General features: G+C 37.3%; 1 protein-coding gene across 1 annotated transcript in view; it reads left to right on the top strand.

Moving 5' to 3' along the window:
• Positions 1–21,199, top strand: part of CTNNA3 (catenin alpha 3) — a 1,586,247-nt gene that overhangs the window by 1,400,705 nt on the left and 164,343 nt on the right. Inside the window, exon 15 of the mRNA XM_082673107.1 lies at positions 14,836–14,928. Within this exon, the coding sequence (XP_082529233.1) occupies positions 14,836–14,928 (93 nt within the window). The remainder of the gene's footprint in view (positions 1–14,835; positions 14,929–21,199) is intronic.

The following is a 21,199-nucleotide window of genomic DNA, read 5'->3' as shown; positions in this document are numbered from 1 at the left end:
TCTAACCTTAGTGGGAATACCTGTGGTGTTTTTAACTAGCATGCCGACTTTAGAGCTGAAATAGGTGTAGCATATTAAGGGAGTAGCAATAACTTTCTATTTTATTTAATGTTTTAATTAGGGAAAGATGGAATTTTGTCAAAGGCTTTTCAGTGTATCTGGAGGAATCTTTTTTTTTACTTTTATATCTAGTAATATGGTGAATTATATTATTGGAATTCCTGATAGTGGAGCATTCTTGAATTTCTGGAGTATATCTCACTTTGCCATGTGATATTTTTTTATGTACTGTTATTTGTGAGTATGGAGTCATAATCTTCAAAATAACTTCCTAGTTCCTTTCACTAAAAGGGCTTAGAACAATGATGCCTTAGCTACAGTGAGCACACCTCTTTCCTGGTCTTGATTTTTAAATACCAGGAGTCATTTAGAGGAATCAGAACTCCCTGGAGATGTGCCGTATGGAGCAGATGCTCTGACTGGAATAAAAATTGGGTTTAGGTTGTTGGCACAGAAGGAGAGATAGTACCATATTTAAAATCAATTCACTGTCTCATTCATGGGCACTTGTTGCAACAAAAATATTAAAGTCAATAATGTTGTTTATGTGGTAAAAAAAACTACAACATGTAATAGATTCTAATTTGTAATGAGATGAAAAATGACCATGAAAATCTTTTGTACCACAGTTTCACTGGTTGTCTTAGGGCAAATATTTCAGTTACTAAATCTCAACAATGTTTTTTTTCACATGATCACTCCAAGAGTGTTGATCTCTTCTGAAATACAAAGCGATGGCCATATTAAGCTAGTATATATAATGTAGTTTATGTGTATGTGTATATATATGTGTATTGCATAAAAACTAAACTGAGGAAATACTGAGGAAGATGTGTAATCAAAGAACTTTGCAGGTTTTTCTAAGTAATAGAGAGCTGAAAGAAATTGGTCCCTCTATCTAGGTGCCACTAGCAGTGTTTTAAATTAGGTGTAGAGATTTATAAGCAACAGTATTTAGTGATTTTTAATTTCCACTGTTTAACTATGAATTGCCAAAATTAGGCCAAAGCCTAATAAAGGCTTTGTTCAGTTAAGAAACCTGACATAATTTTAACTGTTGACCTCTACTTCTTTTTTTTTTAATTAATTAATTTATTTATTTTTGCTGTTTTGGGTCTTCGTTTCTGTGTGAGGGCTTTTTCTAGTTGTGGCAAGTGGGGGCCACTTTTCATCAAGGTGCGTGGGCCTCTCTTGTTGTGGAGCACAGGTTCCAGACACGCAGGCTTAGTAGTTGTGGCTCACAGGCCTAGTTGCTCTGCGGCATGTGGGATCTTCCCAGACCAGGGCTTGAACCCGTGTCCCCTGCACTAGCAGGCAGATTCTCAACCACTGGGCCACCAGGGAAGCCTCGACCTCTACTTCTTGAACTACTATGTTTTACTGATCCTTCCAAAGAAATAAATCAGGGGCCTCTGTGCTGGTGAAAGAGAGGGCTTTAGTGGGCAGGGTTTCTGGTTTCCTACCTTCAGTTGAATCATGTCATATCATGTAAGTATGTGTGTTTGTGTGCATGTGCGTGTATATGATAGCTGAGATTTTATATGGAAAAATGTACTTTATAGAGAGAAGCACAAAATGTATGAAAGCCACTGGCCTTTTCACCTGGGCTATTTTCATAGCTTCTGTTGTTTACTTCCATTTGCATTAGGTGATTAAAAGTAGTTTGCAATTCCTTCTATTCTGAACCACTTACATAATTTCGGGTCTCTGCTGCTTTCTTGTCCTCTCCTGGGCCTCTTATTTTTACCTTCAGTATACCTTTTGAAGAAATGAAGCATTCATTTTTTTTTTTTTTTTTTTAATTATCTCAAGTTTTCTCTGTTTGAGCCCAACTTAGCTTCCTTGAGTTGGTTTTTCGGAGTGTTTTCAATTATCTAATAAACTGAGTGAAAGTAAAAGGTGATGCAACTTAATAATAATATTCACAGCTGTCACCTAATTGACATTTATAACATACTTTAATAATTTTTATATACTTCAGACTTTCAAGCCCTTTCAGATATAATGAATCCCATTTTATAGAAGAAAGGATTTAGACTCTAAAAGTTAAAAATAACATGATTGATATTATCTACTGAGTAAGTGATTGAGCCAGGACCAGTCTTCTAACTCCTGGTCTAATATTCTTTATTTAGCATTTCAATACAATATTAATCAGACATAATAGCTAATATTTCTTGACATAAGTTAGAATGACATGATAGCTAATATTTATGTGAGTGCTTATTGTGTTCCTGGTACTAGATTGAATAATACATATTACTTTCTCATATATTTCTTATAACAGCCCTATAAGATAGGTACATCAAAATTGAAGGAGTTTGATATACTTCCCCCATGCCCACAATTAACCTGTGGTGTATCAGGATTGGAATTTATTTTTTTTTTTCATTCCAACGTGCATGGTCTTAATTTATCTCCTATACTGCATCTTAGGACAGAAAGAACAAAGAGAAAATTTTAGTGAGAAACTACTATGTTCCCTGAACTGAGAAAGTGGCTTTATAAAACTACTTTCACATAAAAATGAAAAGACTGTCTTACATTATGTATACAGTTAAGTCTATATTTACCACCTGAGTTGCCCGTAATAACATCTTGATGAGGAGGTAGTGAAATGTAGAACATGAGGAAGTCAGGGACAGCTATCTTTCTTTTATAGTACATAAGACCAATTACCAAATAACCTTCTAGGGTCACAGAATAAATAAATGTCATTTTCCAATTAGATGAGGAAACACTTTTGGTACAATATCAATTCTTTTTTGTCTGGCATTTTAATGAATACTTACTAAATGAAAAAGTGAATGAATGAATGAGTGTAAAGCAAAAATGAGAAGCTAGTTTTTCTGACTTCTTGCCCCAAAATGCGGAACTTATTCCTTACTTAGTTTAAAATATAATACTGAAGTTGTTATTATTTTAATTATACCAAGATTCCAGAGCTGAGATCTTAAGTGAAAACTGTGTTTAGATGGTCTCATTCCTTAGTAGGATCAAAAGATGGTTAAACAACATGAGGAATTAAAAACTACCCTGTCCATAAGATCATGGAAAATCTTGAGGAGCACTGCATTATTCACTTTAGCTTGAAGCTGAAACAATTTGTAAATATTAGTGAGAGTGTAATAAGGAACAGCTCGTAGAGTCTAACAAAACAAGTCAAACAGGATGTTTTGCATGAATCAAAGTTTTTCATTGTGCAAATGAAGGTGTATGTTGATAGGAGAATGTGAATAATGTATTTCAATACTCATGAAATTTTCACTAAAACTCCATACACAGAACTTAGTTTCATAAAGGTGGTGACCTCACGATTTATGACAGTCCCATAACACCTAACTCGGCTGCACTTCATACAGTTATCTGTAAATATCTTGGGAATAAAATCTGTATCTATTTAATTTTTTTCTCTTTTCAAATTTTAAAAAAGAAATGTTTGATACTTTTAAATTAAAAAAAAGATAGTGTCACACGCACATGAAACACATGCACCCACACCCACACCCAGCCCCGACAGTCACTGAGTTTAATTAAATTAAGCCTAGCAAGTTCTCTTACATAGAACATGGCATACTTTTTCATCTTGCCACATTGATAACAGGGATCCTGTTCCAAAGCAGATTGTCTCTCTCATTGTAAAATGATTTTGAAAACGATTTCTCCTTTCCAGAGACTAAATATTATTTCTGGTTTCTGGATAGTAGATAAGATCTGCAGGGAAAAGGAGTTTTTAAGATAGAACAATATTAGAAAAAAATGATTGGCATATTAAATTACTTTGAATCGGTGAAAAGATAAGAATAAAAGGTGAGAGTTGAAAAGTAAGAAAAGATAGTTCAGCTGAAGAGTACTTAGGATTAATTTTCATCAGGCTGTAAAAAGAATTATTGACTTTATATATAGCATATGCTATCTTTAGTTTTATTTAGCATACAGCTTCAGTGTTTTATATAAATGACACTCTAATATTGTTCATCCAAAGACAGTCTGAGTAGGTTTTTGAAAACAATATTTTTATCTACACATGCACGACATGAACCTTGTGACATCTAAGACTACTTCTGGATAAATCCAGAGGGAGACGCACATGAGTAGAGTAGATGAAATGCAGTAGATGACCCCTGTATTTATTGCAGTGAACATTTGTAATTGCTATTTTATTATTTTACTGTTATATTTTTAAATGAACTAAACATATAGTCACATTAATCATATACAAGAGGAAGTGCAGGTATGTAATTATCATTAATTCTGCACATTTAACTGGGAGTCTCATGATACTTTACTGAAATAGCATGGGCCAACTTCTGGTTAAACGTGGGAGGTTAAACTCTCCAGGGTGAAAGCATAGTGGTCTCTGGGTGGTCGGTATGAGTAGAACTATTTCCCGGACTGCAATAAAAGATGGGCAAGAGGAAGGCCTGGCTCTCCAGGCTTTGCACCATGTATACACACACATGCCCACATACACACACATGCACACACACCTGCTTTACTGATTTATGCTTTAGTCAGAATCATTACATATTTTGCATTGCTGTGAATATTAGCATTCTCTAATTTCATTTAAGAAGGGATTTTAATACTACATTTTTTTGAAAACCATTGCCTTGAATGAAGTGAAAAAAAAGTTTAAAGCTTGGTTTGATATTTTATAAACACGTTAAGTGATAGAAAAATCACATTGCTGCTATAACATCTTACCATTCTTATCAGTGGTCTTTTCACATTGAGTCCATATATAAAAGCCTGCAGTTGGTATTATTTTACTAAAGCTGTGACTTTTTTATTTCTAAGCACCCCTAGTGATATGACCCATGGATAAGGTTTCTGTGAACTGAACATTTAACATTGATAACAAAAATTAACAATCTTTAATTAAATATGTGGTCCCTTACTACAAATTGAAGTCCATTTTATTAAATAGTGAAAACAAGAGAGATATTAAATGATTAAAACTGAATTTGCAGTATTACTCCTTTCATGTACTTATTCAACAGAAATTCACATTGCGTGGTCCCAGTTGTAATTATAGTCTTGGGCTAAGCAAACAATTGTTACTTTATGTAGTATATGTCTAGGTAGGCATTTGAATAAGTAGATGCAAATTCTGACAGCATTATTGATGTGTAACTGACATTTAATAAACTATGCATATTAAAGCATACGATTTGATATGTTTTATAGACATACGTATTTAACCCTGAAGCTATCACCACAATCAAGATAAGGAATATATACATCAAAACCTAAAACTTTCTCATGACACTTTGTAATCTAATCACTCCTTGCTGCAGACCCCAAATGGTCCCACAGACCAAACTGATTTGTTACTGTAGATTGATTTGCAATTTCTAGAATGCTGTCTAAATAGAATCATATGAATGTACTCTTATTTGGCTTCCTTCATTCAGCATAATTATTTTGAGATCCAGCCAGGTTGTTATTTGTGTCAATAATCCATTCCCGGGCTTCCCTGGTGGCACAGTGGTTGAGAGTCCGCCTGCCGATGCAGGGGACACGGGTTCGTGCCCCGGTCCGGGAGGATACCACATGCCGCGGAGCGGCTGGGCCTGTGAGCCATGGCTGCTGAGCCTGCGCATCTGGAGCCTGTGCTCCTCAACAGGAGAGGCCACAACAGTGAGAGGCCCGCGTAACGAAAAAAAAAAAAATCCATTCCCTTTTTTAACTGAGTAATATTCTATTGAATATTACTATTGTAATGTTAGTAATATTCTATTGAATATCATACAGTTTATCATTCTCTGTTGATGAACATCTGGGTCATTCCTGCTACTTGGCTATTACAAAACAAGCTGCTATGAGTAGTTGTGTACAAGCGTTTTTGTGAATATATGTTTTTATTTCTCTTGGGTAAACACTTAGGAGTGGAGTGACCAGATTCTATGGTATGTATATGTTTAACATGTTAAGGAACACATGCAATTTTTAAATCTAATTTCCCCACTAGGTTTGCTTCTACCTCTTGTCCTAATTCCATAGATCAAGACAGACCTGTGTGGAAACAGCACAATGCATTGCCGTGAGCTAGTTTCATAGCCACTTACATCTGACTACATCTTCAACGATGATGTATTCACTCGCTTCTACAAATAGGCCTTTTAGTTTGGGGACTTAAAAATCCCTTTTAGAGAGAGCATAATTCTTCCTTAGGGGTTGTCCAAATATTTGTTTTGCTGCATTCTAGTGTTCTATTTCATATATAAGCTGCCAACTTAGGCGATTTTATTCTACTAGTGTAGGGAATTCTTATGTCCCATAAAGCACACTTCAATCCAGTAACCCTGAATAATATGTACAAAAGTCTAACATAGATCTGAATTACTGTCTCATCGAGCAACATCTCCTCTGTAATGTGGAACTTCTTTCATAGTTTTCCATTCTTTAGTTCAGTGTGAAATAGGAGTGTCAGGTGCGGACATCCTGCTTAGCCTTACATAATACCTGTGGCTGGAACACATCAGGCAGGTTTTTGCTTTATTACTGTGCCTGGGATTACTTTGCAAATCTAGATAGATGAATTTGGTTAGGACCGTTGATATTATGCCTGGCTGCCTAACAATTTCTGGAAGTAAAAGATTTCCTATAGGTTACAAAATATATATCCCTGCTGGGAAGTCACACCACAACTCTTCTTTCCCACAGAATCTTTATTACAGAATACTTTTATAAAACCAATTTCCAGGACACTGAAAATGTGATCCATGAAAAAAGAAAGCAACTGCTTTCATGGATCCACAGAGCTAAGGAGGAGACCATGCAATATGGGGGAACAGCGTAAGGCCCTGATGAGGTATAGATCTCTGTATCTGCTATCAGTCTTCTTCAGTGTTTGCTCTGCTAATGAAGAGCTACACTGCAATTTCCTCTCCCCTCTTGAGAGCTTTTGTCTGTGTCCACACCAGCTTCAAATACAGTGCCACACTGATAGACCTATTGCAGAGTGACAAGGCCAGCTCTGCTCCCATGCAGTGAGTTTTGCAATCTTGCTCTTTTTTTTATTGCTGACATGTCCTTGAAGTGGCATATTCAACCTTAAGCAGATTTTCTTGTAACATTCATTGCTTGTTTTTTTCCCCTGATGATAAACATAATAAATATATATTGTAAAAATATAGAAACAAATCAGTTATAAAGAAGAAAGCCACATAGAACACTCTAACACTCTCATATATATATGCATTGTTTTATGTAATTAGAATATATGTACATATACATTGTTAAGAGTATTAAGAGTATTAAATGCTTTTTCTTTGCCCTTAGATATTCTCTGAAACTCGTTTTAACATCTGTAGAATAGTTTTTTTGAAAAAAAATAATTTTTAAGTTAGATAACCTCTCTTCAGCTGTTTATTCTAAAGATAAGAATACACATTCACATAAATAGAGTCTGTTTGGCATAGGGTTTGATGGAAAAGTTGAGCTTTTCCTTCGTCAAATACAGCAGAATGTGTCTGATATTCATAGTAGCAGTGTGTACACCTAAGAGTTAAAGATCGGGTTGTGTGATTAATCATCTGCTGCCTCTGTTGCCACCAGCACCATTACCACCATCTCCACTACTACACTTATTTTTATTATTGCGTCATTTCCAACAGCACATTCTCACCTATAGCACAATGACCGTAACTGTACTGCCGCAGTTCTCCATGGCATCATCAATTACTGCCTGTGAAGAGCCCTAACTTTGTCCTATGTAGTCCTGGACAAAGTATTAAAAGTTGTTTCTATGCTCCTGAGAGGTTAACAAACCAAAAGGGACTTGGGATCTAAAATTGTGTTTAGCATTTCCAAAGAAGGGTATACTGCTAATTCAGAATTTTCTTGGAAAAAAAAGTATCTTTCCCGATACAGTGTCACCAAACCTGCAATAGACTTATAGAGTGAACAGTAGAATTGAATGAGATTTTATAAATCATTTAGTTCAGTCCTTTCATTTACTTCTGAAGAAGGTGAGTTCTCAACTAGTTAAATACTTGTTTGAGGTCACAGCTACTGAAGGCAGCACTTGACCTAGAATCCAGATATGCAGTCTTTATGTTCTGTTGCATCAGAGTCCCTGCCTTGCTATAAGAACTTTGGCAAGTTACTTACCTTAGGTTTTCTGTTTATAATTTGGAAATAGGTTATAAATAGGATATAAACTCAGCTCTGTCCAAAACGCATTTAGTAGTTTTGCTGATTAGTATAGCCTAATTTACATGGAACTTTAAAAGAAAAGAGAAGAAAAAGAAATAACTCAGGAGCGTTTTTTTTTGGCAGATCCATTGGCAAGCTTTTGCTCATGCTATCATATTATGGGCCAAAACTGAATTGGTTTCAAGCTCGTATAACTTAAAGCCAGTGTGCCAGCCTGAGAAACAAGCAGGGTTTTTTTGAGTTGTCTTTTCAAAGACATTTTATGGTTCAAGATAGGTGGCAGGGAAGCGGCTAAAGAAAAATGCACAGGGTGTGATATAATTAATACATGAAGTAGGAAAAAGGGTTAACTTCAGATGGGCTGACCAGGGAAGACTGGATAGGGTTGAGTATAGGCCGTCTAAACTCGCACGGTAGAAAGGTCCAGCTCTGTGAAAGCTGCAGGATGAGCATGCCAGGCAGGAGAGCAGTAGATACTAGGAGCCAAAGATCTTGATGCGGAATGAACTGATGATTGGGGCATATTTGAGGAGCAGAAAAAGTCCACGTGTTATGGATCCATAGTGCTTGCCATGAGAAATAAAGTCCTTTGTCTCTGACAACTCTGGAAACTCCAACTGATTGTATAATTTAGTTTAATAGTCAAAATGGCTTCTGGCCACTTATTATCTGTCCAAGAATGTGATAAATTAACCCTCCAACTGACAAGCAATGGAAGGCATACTTAAAATGCAAAATGGCTGCATTTCAGGTGACAGGGAAAATCTGGGATTAACTATTGTCGCTACAGTCTTGCAACTCATATTGTTACAGGGACACTTAACTAAGCCCAAACCAATCAAAAAATTAAAATAAGTTCAATGTCAGGCCAATGGTTCTCATGAAGAACTACACATCAGAATCATTTGTACAACTTTATAAAAATATAGGTTACTGGGCCTCTCCCTCAAAGGCTGATTCCAGGGGTTTGTAGGTTTCAAAAGCCCATGTGTAACACACAACCAGTTGTATACTTTATTTTCTAGTAATATTTTGAAACGCTTGACAGTTAAATGTGATGGTTACATTTTTCTGAGATGTGACCCTTTAAATAATTTATAGGACTTGGAAACTAGAAAAACAGTGGCTCAGGAAAAGGATCAACAACCTTGTCAATAAATGCCAAGAACAGAATATTGATTTCTTGAAGAAAAAGAAAAGTGTGTGTGTGTGTGTGTGTGTGTGTGTGTGCATTCAACAAGGGGTGTTTTTAGTTTTCTGTAATTTGAATTGTGCTATTGTTATATCTATTCCTTTTTTTTTATTAATGTATTTTAATTCTGGTCTCTCCTAACATTCCAAAATCAGCCTGTTATCACCTCAGCTAAGATAATCTCACTGAACATGTTACTGCAGCTTCCTGTTTCAGAATACTAACCATAGCATAATTCCTTCTCTGTGTCAGACCACCACTGACATTGTTGTCGCAGTTATTTGATTGTAGTAAGCCATTGAGGGATGATCAGAGAAGTATGATTTATGATCAAATCATGTGTATGATTTAGAACTCAACCTTAATTCTGAGAAGAAAACGCCAAGCATGACTCCTGTTTCCTAGACTATCTTTTTTTTCCTTTTTCTTTCCTTCTTTATTTTTTTCTTCCTTCCTCCCTCCCTCCCTCTTTCTCTTTCTTTCCCTCTTTCTTTCTTTCCTTTTTTTTGCTGTTTTGGTGACCACAAATTTATTTCCTTATATTTAAATATTAAACATTTATAAAGTCTTGTGCAAGTGAATTTTAAGGTATAATACTACTGCCTACCTGTCTCACTAAGGATGCTGAAAGAATTAATGAGATAAGTCTGTAGGAAGCATTGAGCTCCTTTGTGTGGAGGGTGAGATTTAAAGGTGGAGGAAACTCAGGTAATTTCAAATCACTTTGGGTTGCCTAAGGAAGGCTTCACAATAAGCAAGAGTTAAAATAGGAATATACGGAATAGTTTTCCTGAATTCTGATAGGAGAAATAAATGAGTAATAACTGAGTTTAACTTCACTTTTTCCAGAAAAAAAATAGGATATCTTCCTATTGGTCTGGTTTAGAGACAGCTCAGCTTAGAGAAGGAAAGTTATTTCAGTCATCCCTGAGAATCTATGTTAGAGTATATCTCTGCTGGGACCAATTTAAGAGATAATCTTACTCTTATACATGATTAAAATTGGATCAAAAGAGATCTTTACTTGAAATTTAGAAGAAAGCACTGTATGTGGAATTATTTTATACCCTGTTAGCACAATGACATTGTATACTAAAAATCAGGTGAACATAACTAGAGGCAGCTAGTAAGTATCGTGTTAATCCAGAGTAACGGATATGGAGTAAAATGGAGGCATCCAAATTGCCACAAAAGTTTTATCATACAAATCTAAAAGGTTGTGATGGGATGAGGGATAAGGTAGTGAGGGAAGAGGAGAACAAACACTATAGACAGAAAGAAGCAACTTCTGGGCTTCTCTGGTGGCGCAGTGGTTGAGAGTACGCCTGCCGATGCAGGGGACGTGGGTTCGCCCCGGTCCGGGAAGATCCCACATGCCGCGGAGCGGCTGGGCCCGTGGGCCATGGCCGCTGAGCCTGTGCGTCCGGAGCCTGTGCTCCGCAACAGGAGAGACCACAACAGTGAGAGGCCCACGTACCGCAAAAAAAAAAAGAAAAAAAAGAAACAACTTTTGTTGCACCCCAGCTGTTTCTGTGGACTAAGCTCTTAAATTAAAGCGTTCTCAGTACAATTGAGTCTCACAACAATCTTCACGGTTAATTATCATTATCCAAATTTTTTTTCTGAGGAAATCAAAGTTTAAAACGAGACACATATTGCCCAACGTTCTGTAATTGCTAACTGGAGGGGCAGAATTCAAATTCAGGTCTGTATTATTCAACAGTTTATGGTCTTTCTCCTATATAACACTGATCTAAGATAGTTGGTTTCCCCTCCCACGGGTTGAAAATTGATTAGAAACACACAAGTTACACACACACACACACACGCACACACACACACACACACACACACTCATATACACACACCTTCCAGAAGTTTAACCTTCCAAAGTGACTAGATGAGTTAAAAGCAAGCTGTTTCTAAGAGTGTAAATATGGGACAGCCCATCCTCCCTCCTCCCTTTTTTAAATGTTTGCTCTTTCTGTTATGATTTGTTTTCAGCTTGAAGGTGTTAATGTACACCCCCAAAATGATTAGAGGACTCATTTCTTTCTTAGTTTCCACTTAAACTGTAACATTGTGTATTTAACTTTTTATTTTTACAATACCATCCAACTGCTTACCTTACAGAATGCAGAATGCTGCCAACAAGTGTTTTGAACACTCCCCCACTGATTTTGTTCATGAAAAGAAGAGGTTAGTTGTGGTTTTGCAAGAAAACTATTAGTCCCCTGTTAAAGATAAGGAAAAGTACATAAGTACGTGGGCGTAAATGGTAGGCTTATCTCTTCCTGCCGTATCACCAACAAAAATGGTACTTGTGACTTCTGAGAGCAGCAGTTGCTCTTACTTTCCGTTAAGTCACTTTATTTTGGAATTGCACAGAATACTGGGATTGATGATGAAGTTATATGTCACCACGTGATAGAGTATAATCCAAGTAATAAACAACAGACATTTATAAGAAACAGATCACAGTAGGGGCACCAGACAGCCTTCAGCTGCAAAACAGCAGGACTCAAGAAAAGGAATTTGATCAGTTGAACTTATTCAGATGTTACAGGGGCTGGTAATGTATCAAGAGGGAAATTGTAAAGATGCTTTCTGAAGACTATTTGGGAAGAATACACAAAAATAGCTAATAACGAAATATGTGATTGTACAGAAATTCCCTCATGGCAAACTCATGCCATTAATACCTAAGAAGAGAGTAAATTGCCCGTAAATTGCCCTGTGATCATAGTCGCACATAGTTGCAGCAAAGAAGGACTGCATATAGAGATCAACATATAGATAACAACTACTCAGCACACTGGAGGCTTTGGTGGGAGGGTGGATATTAATATCCAATGAGAGTCAGTTGAAATCAATGCAAAGTGATGGGACCTGCTCAGTGCAAGTGTCAGAGAACAAAGAAATTGCTGGTTAAAGATCCATGAGCTGAGAAAGACTCTGAGACCATTAGTAGTTAGGAAATTGGTCATTTTGCCCCACAGTGTGAGCTAATCATTGCAAATCCCCACTTCTGGAGTGGCCCCAGGGAAGCAAAGCTCTTCACAGCCCTGAAAATAAACAAAGGGCCTGTGTGCAGAGCAAGGTTTAAGGGAAACCGGAGCTGTTCTGAGGAGGCAGGTCCTGCCCCTTTCCACCCTTTAACAGCCAGGTGTATATGCAAGACACCTTCCACTTCCACTTTTGGATATTTTTCACGAAACCTAAACGTTTGTCTTTTGGATTTCTCACCAGAGCTTTGTAACAAAGGAATCAGAGATTAAAATGGAGACTGTGTAAACTAAAATATTAAACAAATTCTCGTTAAGTACTTTATATTTGCAATAACGCCTTTACTTTGCAATACTGGTATTTGCAATAATGACTGATATCTTTAAATTATTGCCCCGGTGGGACCGAGGGATTGGAAACCTTGAGCAGAGAAAAACAACAAAAAGCAAATAAAGCAATTTAGTTTGAAATACAGAAGATGGAAGCACAGTAGAGGTTCAGTGAGGACAAATTGTTGTTGCTGTTGATATGTTTTGTTCATATCCAACTGTATTTTTGGCTGTCACTGTTAATTTTGCTTCATTCATTCAAAAGCATGTATGCATGAATACTAGGTTGTGGTGAGATGATAGTAATCAGAGCAGACCTAGTCCTTACCTCAAAGGACAGACAGTTCAACCGTCGGCTTACTAATTGAACAAACAATGCTTACAATAAAGTGTGATGAGCACTGTGATGGTGAAAGCAAAGGGCTTCAGGAAATGCTTGGTGGAGGAGCTCAAGCCAGTCTAGGGGATTCTTAATCAAGACACCTCCCTGAACGAGAGATGTTTAAGCGGACATTAAAAAAAAGAAAAAAATAAATGAAAGTAGGTTAACTATTTAGCATAGACACTAAAGTTGATATTAACTTATTAAGTTCTAAGAAAATTTAATTTCTCAATTTCTGGTGTTTTGATGTCGATGTCATATAGTTTTTTTTGTTTGTTTGTTTTGTTTTGTTTTTGCGGTACGCGGGCCTCTTACTGTTGTGGCCTCTCCCTTTGTGGAGCACAGGCTCCGGATGCGCAGGCTCAGTGGCCATGGCTCACGGGCATGTGGGATTTTCCCGGACCGGGGCATGAACCCGTGTCCCCTGCATCGGCAGGCGGACTCTCAACCACTGCGCCACCAGGGAAGCCCTGTCATATGGTTTTAATGAGAATTATTCCATTTATCACCTGTAAACGCCTTGGTTTGCGGTAAGCACATAGTGGTTAGCCAAATTGCTCCTCAGAGAAAAATGTCCTTCTGATTATTTTTGCTTTCCTTTTCTTTCAAAATTTGTTGGGATATAATTCATATACCATAAAATTCACCATTTTAAAGTACAAAAGTTAGTGGTTTTAATATATTCATGAGATCATGTGACCATGACCACTATCTAATTGCAGAACGTTGTTTTCATCCCAGAGAGAAACCACACACCCATTAGAGTCACTGCTCCCAACCCTCTCCTCCACTCCTTCCTTTAGAAACAGCGAATCAAACATCTGTCTCTATAAATTTGACTGTTCTAGAGTTTCCAATACATAGACTCATACAGTAATGTGCTATTTTGTGATTGACTTTCTTCACTTAGCATATTTTTAAGGTTTACCCATGTCGCAGCATGTATCAGTACTTACTCCTTTTTATGCCAAGTGATATTCCATTGTATGGATTTACCACATTTTGTTTGCTCATTCATCACTAGATATGTTTTTTGGCTTTTATGATTGGTGCTACTATGAACACTCATTTACAAGTTTTTGTGTGGACATATGTTTTCATTTCTCTCGGGTATGTCATCGAATGGCTTGGGTCCTGCTGCTAGCCACTTAAACAGTGAATACTCAAGAGATAAAGAAAGGAAAGGTGCCTTTAATCAAAACGCTGGCAATCTGGGGAGATGGTGGATTCAGCATCCTCCAGAAACCACCTCCGAAGATTCTACTCGGGCCTGAAAGCTTTTAAAGGGAAGAAAGGAAGTAATCTCAGTTTGTTCTTGAGATTACTGAAGGGGAAGCTAGGGAAGAGATTTGGTCATTTGTTAAATTACTTATTCTTCATTTCTACTTCTTTGATCTATGGAAAGATCAGACAAGTTAGGCAACGTTTCGTGTGATTAAAAGATTTGAAAGGTGTGCTTGAGCCAGAGATGAGTAGAGCATGGAGGTGCCTGGTTTAAAAGTTAGTTACAATATAGCTTTGCTAAAGCGACAGTGAAAGGGGCTTCCTACTGAGGGCAGTTTCCTACGAAGAGCTGCTTACATACATACCTAGGAGTGGAGTTGCTGGGTCATATTGATAACTCTGTGCTTCCTTTTTGATGTGCTGCCAGCCTGGTTACCATTTTGCATTTCCACCAGCAGTTTTTTGCTTTCTTTTTATAGACTCCAGAGGAACTAGAGGATGTTTCTGACCTGGAAGAAGATCACGAGGTCCGCAGTCACACCAGTGTTCAGACTGAAGGGAAAACTGACCGGGTGAGTCCCCTCCCTGCGGGGAGAGCCGTGTGCCATGCCCTCTCCTTGTCAATCCAGGCAGCCTCTCACAGTAGGGATCCCTGGATTGGGGCTGGTCTTATAAAGCACAGGGAGAAGAGCCTTAGAATGCAGGAGCACCGTCATGACGGGAATGATTTCCTCTACCTTGAGAGCTCACAGTGAGGCCATTTCTGGTTAGGTAGTGAATCACTCCGTGCTATTTTTGGTCTTTATAGCAGTCATGGGAATATCAAAGTGAAATTTGTACCTGTTTGTTTAGAGTAGAAAAGAGAAACCACGAAGTTGTAAATATACTTGGAAATTCTAGGGGAGAAAAATCAACTTCTGAGGCAATATTCCTCTACTTTTCTTCCTTTCTACAATGCTTTCTTCTGCCCCATCAACACACACACACACACACACACACACACACACACACACCAATGATGTTCATCCATTTTTGAATTACTCTGAGATGTTCTATTTCACTTTATTTACACCCAATGCTTGGGAGTTTGTGAAAGTTTGATTTCCTAGCTACTGATAGCTTGCAACTGGAGAACAGACTATAGGACTTGAGTCTGAAAGCCAGGTAGTATAGCATAGTGGCTAAGACTGCCTGGGAATACATCTAAATCAGCCACTTCCTTGCTGGGTTACTGGGAAACTCACTTAGCCTTTCTCTACCTCTGTTCTCTGATTTGTAAAGTAAGTATACTAATGGTATTCTCTATATGAGGATTACTGTGGGAATCAACTAAATTAATGAATAGAGCACTTAACACAGTGCCTAGCTCTTAGTAAGTTCTCAATAATGATTATTGAGAACGAACTAAGTAGCGATAGTATTATCATCATCATCATCATTATTATTTAATTAGTTTAATTCAGTGTCATAAAATTTGGAGATGTATGAAACAGATAAATTTAAGACAGTCCTGTGTTTTCAAATATTCAAATTGCCTAGAACAGGTATATGTCAGTCACAATACCTGTGTTTTATTAGAAATGTTGGTTATCTTGAGTTTTTATTTCTTGCTGATTATTTGATCTATAAGTCCTGTAGTAGCCAGGGGACACACAGCACCTGGAGTTAGTTTCCTTCAAATCTGGTAGGCATTCTCGGTAGGAGATAAAATCTTACAAATGGCCATGGAATTGGAAATGAATTTTGGCAATGGTAAACTTTGCTTACGCTTTCAGCGAAGTGAACGATTGATGCACTTGGGCCACTGGAGGTGGAGCGTGTGTGTCAGGGCGCACAAAGTAACTGATCGGAGGGAATTTTCTTAAAATAAAGGCACCTTTTAGGATGCTAGGATTAATATAAACATGCCCTAGTTCTCATTCTGCCTTATCACGTGTAGACAATGAAACCTGGGTTAAGAACCTTAAAATTTAGAAAGTTCAAATTCCTTTATCTGAAAAATGAGGATAATACTACACCTTCTCACAGCATCGTTCGTAACTCCAAAGAAGGCAGTGCATACGAGACTGTTTCATAAACTTTATATGCTGAGAGGAGAAGGTTCTTCTTATTATTATTATTTATATTTTTGTTCTGGGAAAAACAGCAGCTAAATGACCACTTGCCCATGGTGGTTATAAAGCTGATGACCTCCATGGTTCCAGATCTTAAGACCCTTTCATAGAAGCCACTGCTTCTAACCTTGTGGCAATCACCCTGAAAGTGCTCTGAATCCTGGCTTTGTGTTCCATTGTGCAGTTTCCTGATAATCCAGTTCATTTGTAATGCCTGTGGGCTATACCCTTACCACTATCTAGTAAAAGAGATCCAGTCACCATCAAATCTACTGGAAGCAACATTATATTCAACACAGCCACTCTCTGCTTTTGTAAATCTCCCCTATACATTCCAAATAGCTTGGATTTTATTCACTTCCTGCCTTGAGGCTTTCCTGTAATTGCTGTGTGGAATCCCTCAGGAAGCAAATCAGATAGTCTAATACATACACAACCTTATGTGAGGCACTAACACCTCCCAGAACAACTCTTAACCAATACTCTTCCATTCCTTGGATGAACCATATAGAACTGCATTTTCCACAGGTCTCCGAAAGTTCCCCAAGGGATCAAGCCAATTCCAGCAGCAGTGACCAGCTTGATAACATATCTTTGGATTGGCTCTCCTTTCTTTCCTGATTCATTCTTAGGCTCTTAGCTCTGTTCCTTAAGATCTATTCCCCCAGATACTTTCCATTCTTAGTCTCTGCTTTTGGGGTAAAATGAGAAAAGGTAGTCACATCACATGTGCTATTTATTTAATTATCGTGTTAATTATGCTATACTGCTATTATTATCCCAGTTTTACTAATAAGATCACTGAGGCTCCGATTTATATAACTTGTCTAATAAGTGGATTATGTTTCCACACTAAGAACTTTAGTGATTACCACATGTCAGTTTACTTAGGACATAGAGTTAGCAGAATGAATCCTTTACTAAAAAGTAGACAGAGAACCCCACCACAACAAACCTGATAGATCATCGGTGGAATGAAAGAGAACAGAATAAAGGATATTCCAGCAATCTGAAAGAAAGGAAGAGTATACATTTTTTAAAATTTAAAGAATAATTATTGTACGGTATGGATAACTTAACTCCAATAACACCCTCTTATTGAATATCTATCTTGTGAGTTTATCACAACAGATTCTGCTGTCATACCTGAAGTTTATATGACTAGCTAAGGAGGATAGCTCAAATCTGTCCTCTACCTAAATCACCTGACCAGAACTAAGATCATGTTTAGATAGGTTTTATGTTCTCTCCCAGGCATCTTATATCCCTAATATTCCCATATTTCTTATAATTGCATCCCTGTACTTAGAGTATATTCATATGTTCAGTCTTTTTTATTTTATTTTATTTTTTATAAATTTATTTATTTTTGGTTGCATTCGGTCTTTGTTGCTGGGGGGGGGCGGGCTTTCTCTAGTTGTGGCAAGCGGGGAGCCGTGCTTCATTGCGGTTGGTGCAGGCTTCTCACTGCGGTGGCTTCTCTTGTTGCAGAGCATGGGCTCTAGGTGCGCGGGCTTCAGTAGTTGTGGCGCGTGGGCTCAGTAGTTGTGGCACATGGGCTTAGTTGCTCCACAGCATGTGGGATCTTCCTGGACCAGGGCTTGAACCCCTGCATTGGCAGGCGGATTCTTAACCACTGAGCCACCAGGGAAGTTCATATGTTCAGTCTTATGGCCATTTGAGACTTTGTATTCTATCCAGCATTTCCTGAAGTTTGTGTCCACTGGCCAGAGTATACCTTTTGACATATTTGCCAAATACCGTTAATTTGAGAAGATACTGAAGTGGAATTTGTCGAGAATTTTTTGAATACTTACGCCGTTCTCAATGAAGAATTCCTTGTCACTGCACAAGACAAGTGTTTGGGTTCCTTTTTATTTGCAGCTATTACTGAGGAGTAAATGCCTTTTTGGTTCTGGGATTATGCAGGCTCTGCTCTATTGAACATGTACTAGAACCAATTCTAGGCACTGTTTAGTAATGGAGTGACAGTTATTTATTGTCATTTTACTTTCTGCATTTCACTCCCAGTAGCTTTGGCTCAACATCATCTGTTACTGCTGTCATTGGTGGCAAATGCCACTGGGCATTGTAAAGGTCTGTAACCAACAAATAATGATTTAGAGTCCACAGTCAATGAGAGCAAAATACTGAAAGACCAATAGTGCATGCCTTATGAGGTGGCAGGGGAACAGTGGTGGAAATTAGTGATTATCTTAATTATTATACATGAATACTCACTGGACTGATCCTCTGGTTATATCCAGTGATCAGGCATTCCATGGTGATACAGGAGAGTGGGTTTGCTACAGGTTTATAGAGCATTCGTTAGAGCTCATTGTTTATTCTGTTCATGCCCTTAGCAAGGATGAAGTAGACATCTTTTATCTTAAAAACTCAGAAAGAAATTAAAATAGACTAAGAAAATAAAATTCTTAAACTCACTGATAATAAGATTTTTTTGTAAATCCTTAAAGCTTCTTAAAAATTTTATTAAGTATAAGTTAAGCCATATTTTCTATTTAAACAGGCGTGTCATTTACCATTAACACTTTATAGAATATTTCCAAATTGCTGTCTTATTTAACAAAACCCTGGGTTTTGGTTTGTAATTTTTTCTTGATTTTACTAATTAGGGAATTAGACTCAAAGAGTTTCAGTAGTTTATGCAAGTCGTATAGAAATGGGGCCAAATCCCAGGTCTTCTGGTACCAGCCACACTCTTTCCAGTGTAGCATGCTTGTAAACTTGGGTAGAATCTCATAACCCCTTAAGATTTCATTGCTTTACTATCGCTACAGCCATATCATGGTGTCAATATTGTAATTCCTCTAACAGAAAGATGACTCGTGAAACTGAAGGCCATAAACCTTAGTATCAGATCTGTTTAAGTCTCACAAATTTCTAACTGTCCCAATACTGCAGTCTCCCATCAATAACAAAATCAGTTTGTTGGGTACTACTTGGAAACTATGTAGCGATGCCCAGACCCTGAGAGTCTCCCTGGTGGACCACTTTGCACTGATGAGATGGATTCTACTCAAGTAGAATCACACCGTGGAGGAATTTCTTGGGCAGCAATCTGGGGTCTCCAAGCAAAGGATCCAGAGACAGAGGCAGTTACTCCTCACTCAGCCTCTTACCACATTGGCTTCTGTGATATTTGAATAAAGGGAACATTCTAATTTTTAGAAATTTTCCCTGGTTTATTGTGGGCAATTTGGGCAGCAGTAGCCATAGATACTCAGGAAATTGCGAGTGTCAGTAGGGTGGTAGCTAAAAGTATATTCCTCAAGCCTACCTAGGAGACAACTGTGGATTTAGAAAGACTCAATAAAATGGATTGAAAGAGTTTTGTGAATAGAATGGGTGAGAAAGTGACTTGCCTTTTTGGGCCCTGCTATATAAATATAATGTAGAAATTAAAAGTATGCACTTTGGGGTCACATAAACTTGGGTTCAAATCAGGGTTCTATCAATTACTATCCATATGACCCTGGGAAAGTTAGTTTATACTTCTAACTTACAGTTTTCTCATCTGTAAAATTGTGATAATAATAATAATACCTATTATTACTAATAGATGGAGTGGGAGAAATGAGTAAAGGGGGGTCAAAAATGCTCAAAGTAAGGGTGAAGAAAATAGTGTCTATTTTATAGTTTTTTTTTTGAAGATTAGATATATGAAAACTCATTTCTCACACAAAGGAAATGCTCAATAAATTTTGATGTTTACAAAAATGAATTTCAAGACGTGTATAGATTTGTGTGTGCTAATGTTATACTTTACTTCCTTTTGAGTAGTTCAAGGAGCTTTGTAAATACAAATCTCTCAGTCTTCCAATGTAATACTGCTTTGGTCTCCTGGTTTTGTGGGGTAAATATTTAGCACTCTATGACCAAAAATCTTTTGAAATTTATTTTTCCCTCAGCAGGGGGACATATCTGGAACTTCCTTAAAAGGTTGAAAGGAAGATGGTATTAATTTGATTCTTAATGATGCTAGCACTTTTATGTACATTTATATTCATAATGTAGAACTGAAATAATGATCACAAAAAGGAACTTTTGGTAGTAGGAACAGAAAGTTTTACCCAAAAGTTGTCAATTTCTTATTTTCTTCAATGATTTTGGAATGCTTGACCCTGCACTGGGAGTTTTTCTTCTTTGTGGAATTATAGTAGCTTGGTGATCTATTAGTTTCTATCTTAGAGTCCTCAGTTACCTTCAGCAAGGTATATAGGGCTTAATTTTCTAGTTTTATGGTACATACTCATAAAAACAGAAAAAAAGCGTCCTGATATTTTATAGGATGCATGTTGGAGACAGTTTTGCAAGGAGTCATTTAAAATCACCTTTCTCTACCCCTGTCCATGACGGACAGACATTCTAGTGATTGTTCCCTCTGCCTAAACAGCTTGAAAGCCAGTAAGGTCTAAAAACGAAATCAAAAAGTCTGTTCTGCCTTACACAATTTAAACTTTGATCATAGTGTCTTATAGATAAGGAGTGGAAAAGGGAACTCATTTAACAGTGCTGAATAGGGCCAGATTTTTATTTGAAGGCATTTGATGCTGTGGTCTCTAATTGCTGAAATTAAATTTAATGAATATAACATTAAAAACAAACACTTAAAATTTTGTAATTTCAGCTGTAGTCATATTTCAGCATGATAAAGTTATGACACCTTTTTAAAGATTCATCATATTTACTGATGACCCAGAATTAA

The sequence above is a fragment of the Grampus griseus genome (genome assembly GCF_964374135.1).
Source record: "Grampus griseus genome assembly, chromosome: 16".
NCBI classification, from domain to species: Eukaryota; Metazoa; Chordata; class Mammalia; order Artiodactyla; family Delphinidae; genus Grampus; species Grampus griseus.
This window is presented reverse-complemented; position numbering and strand designations above follow the sequence as displayed.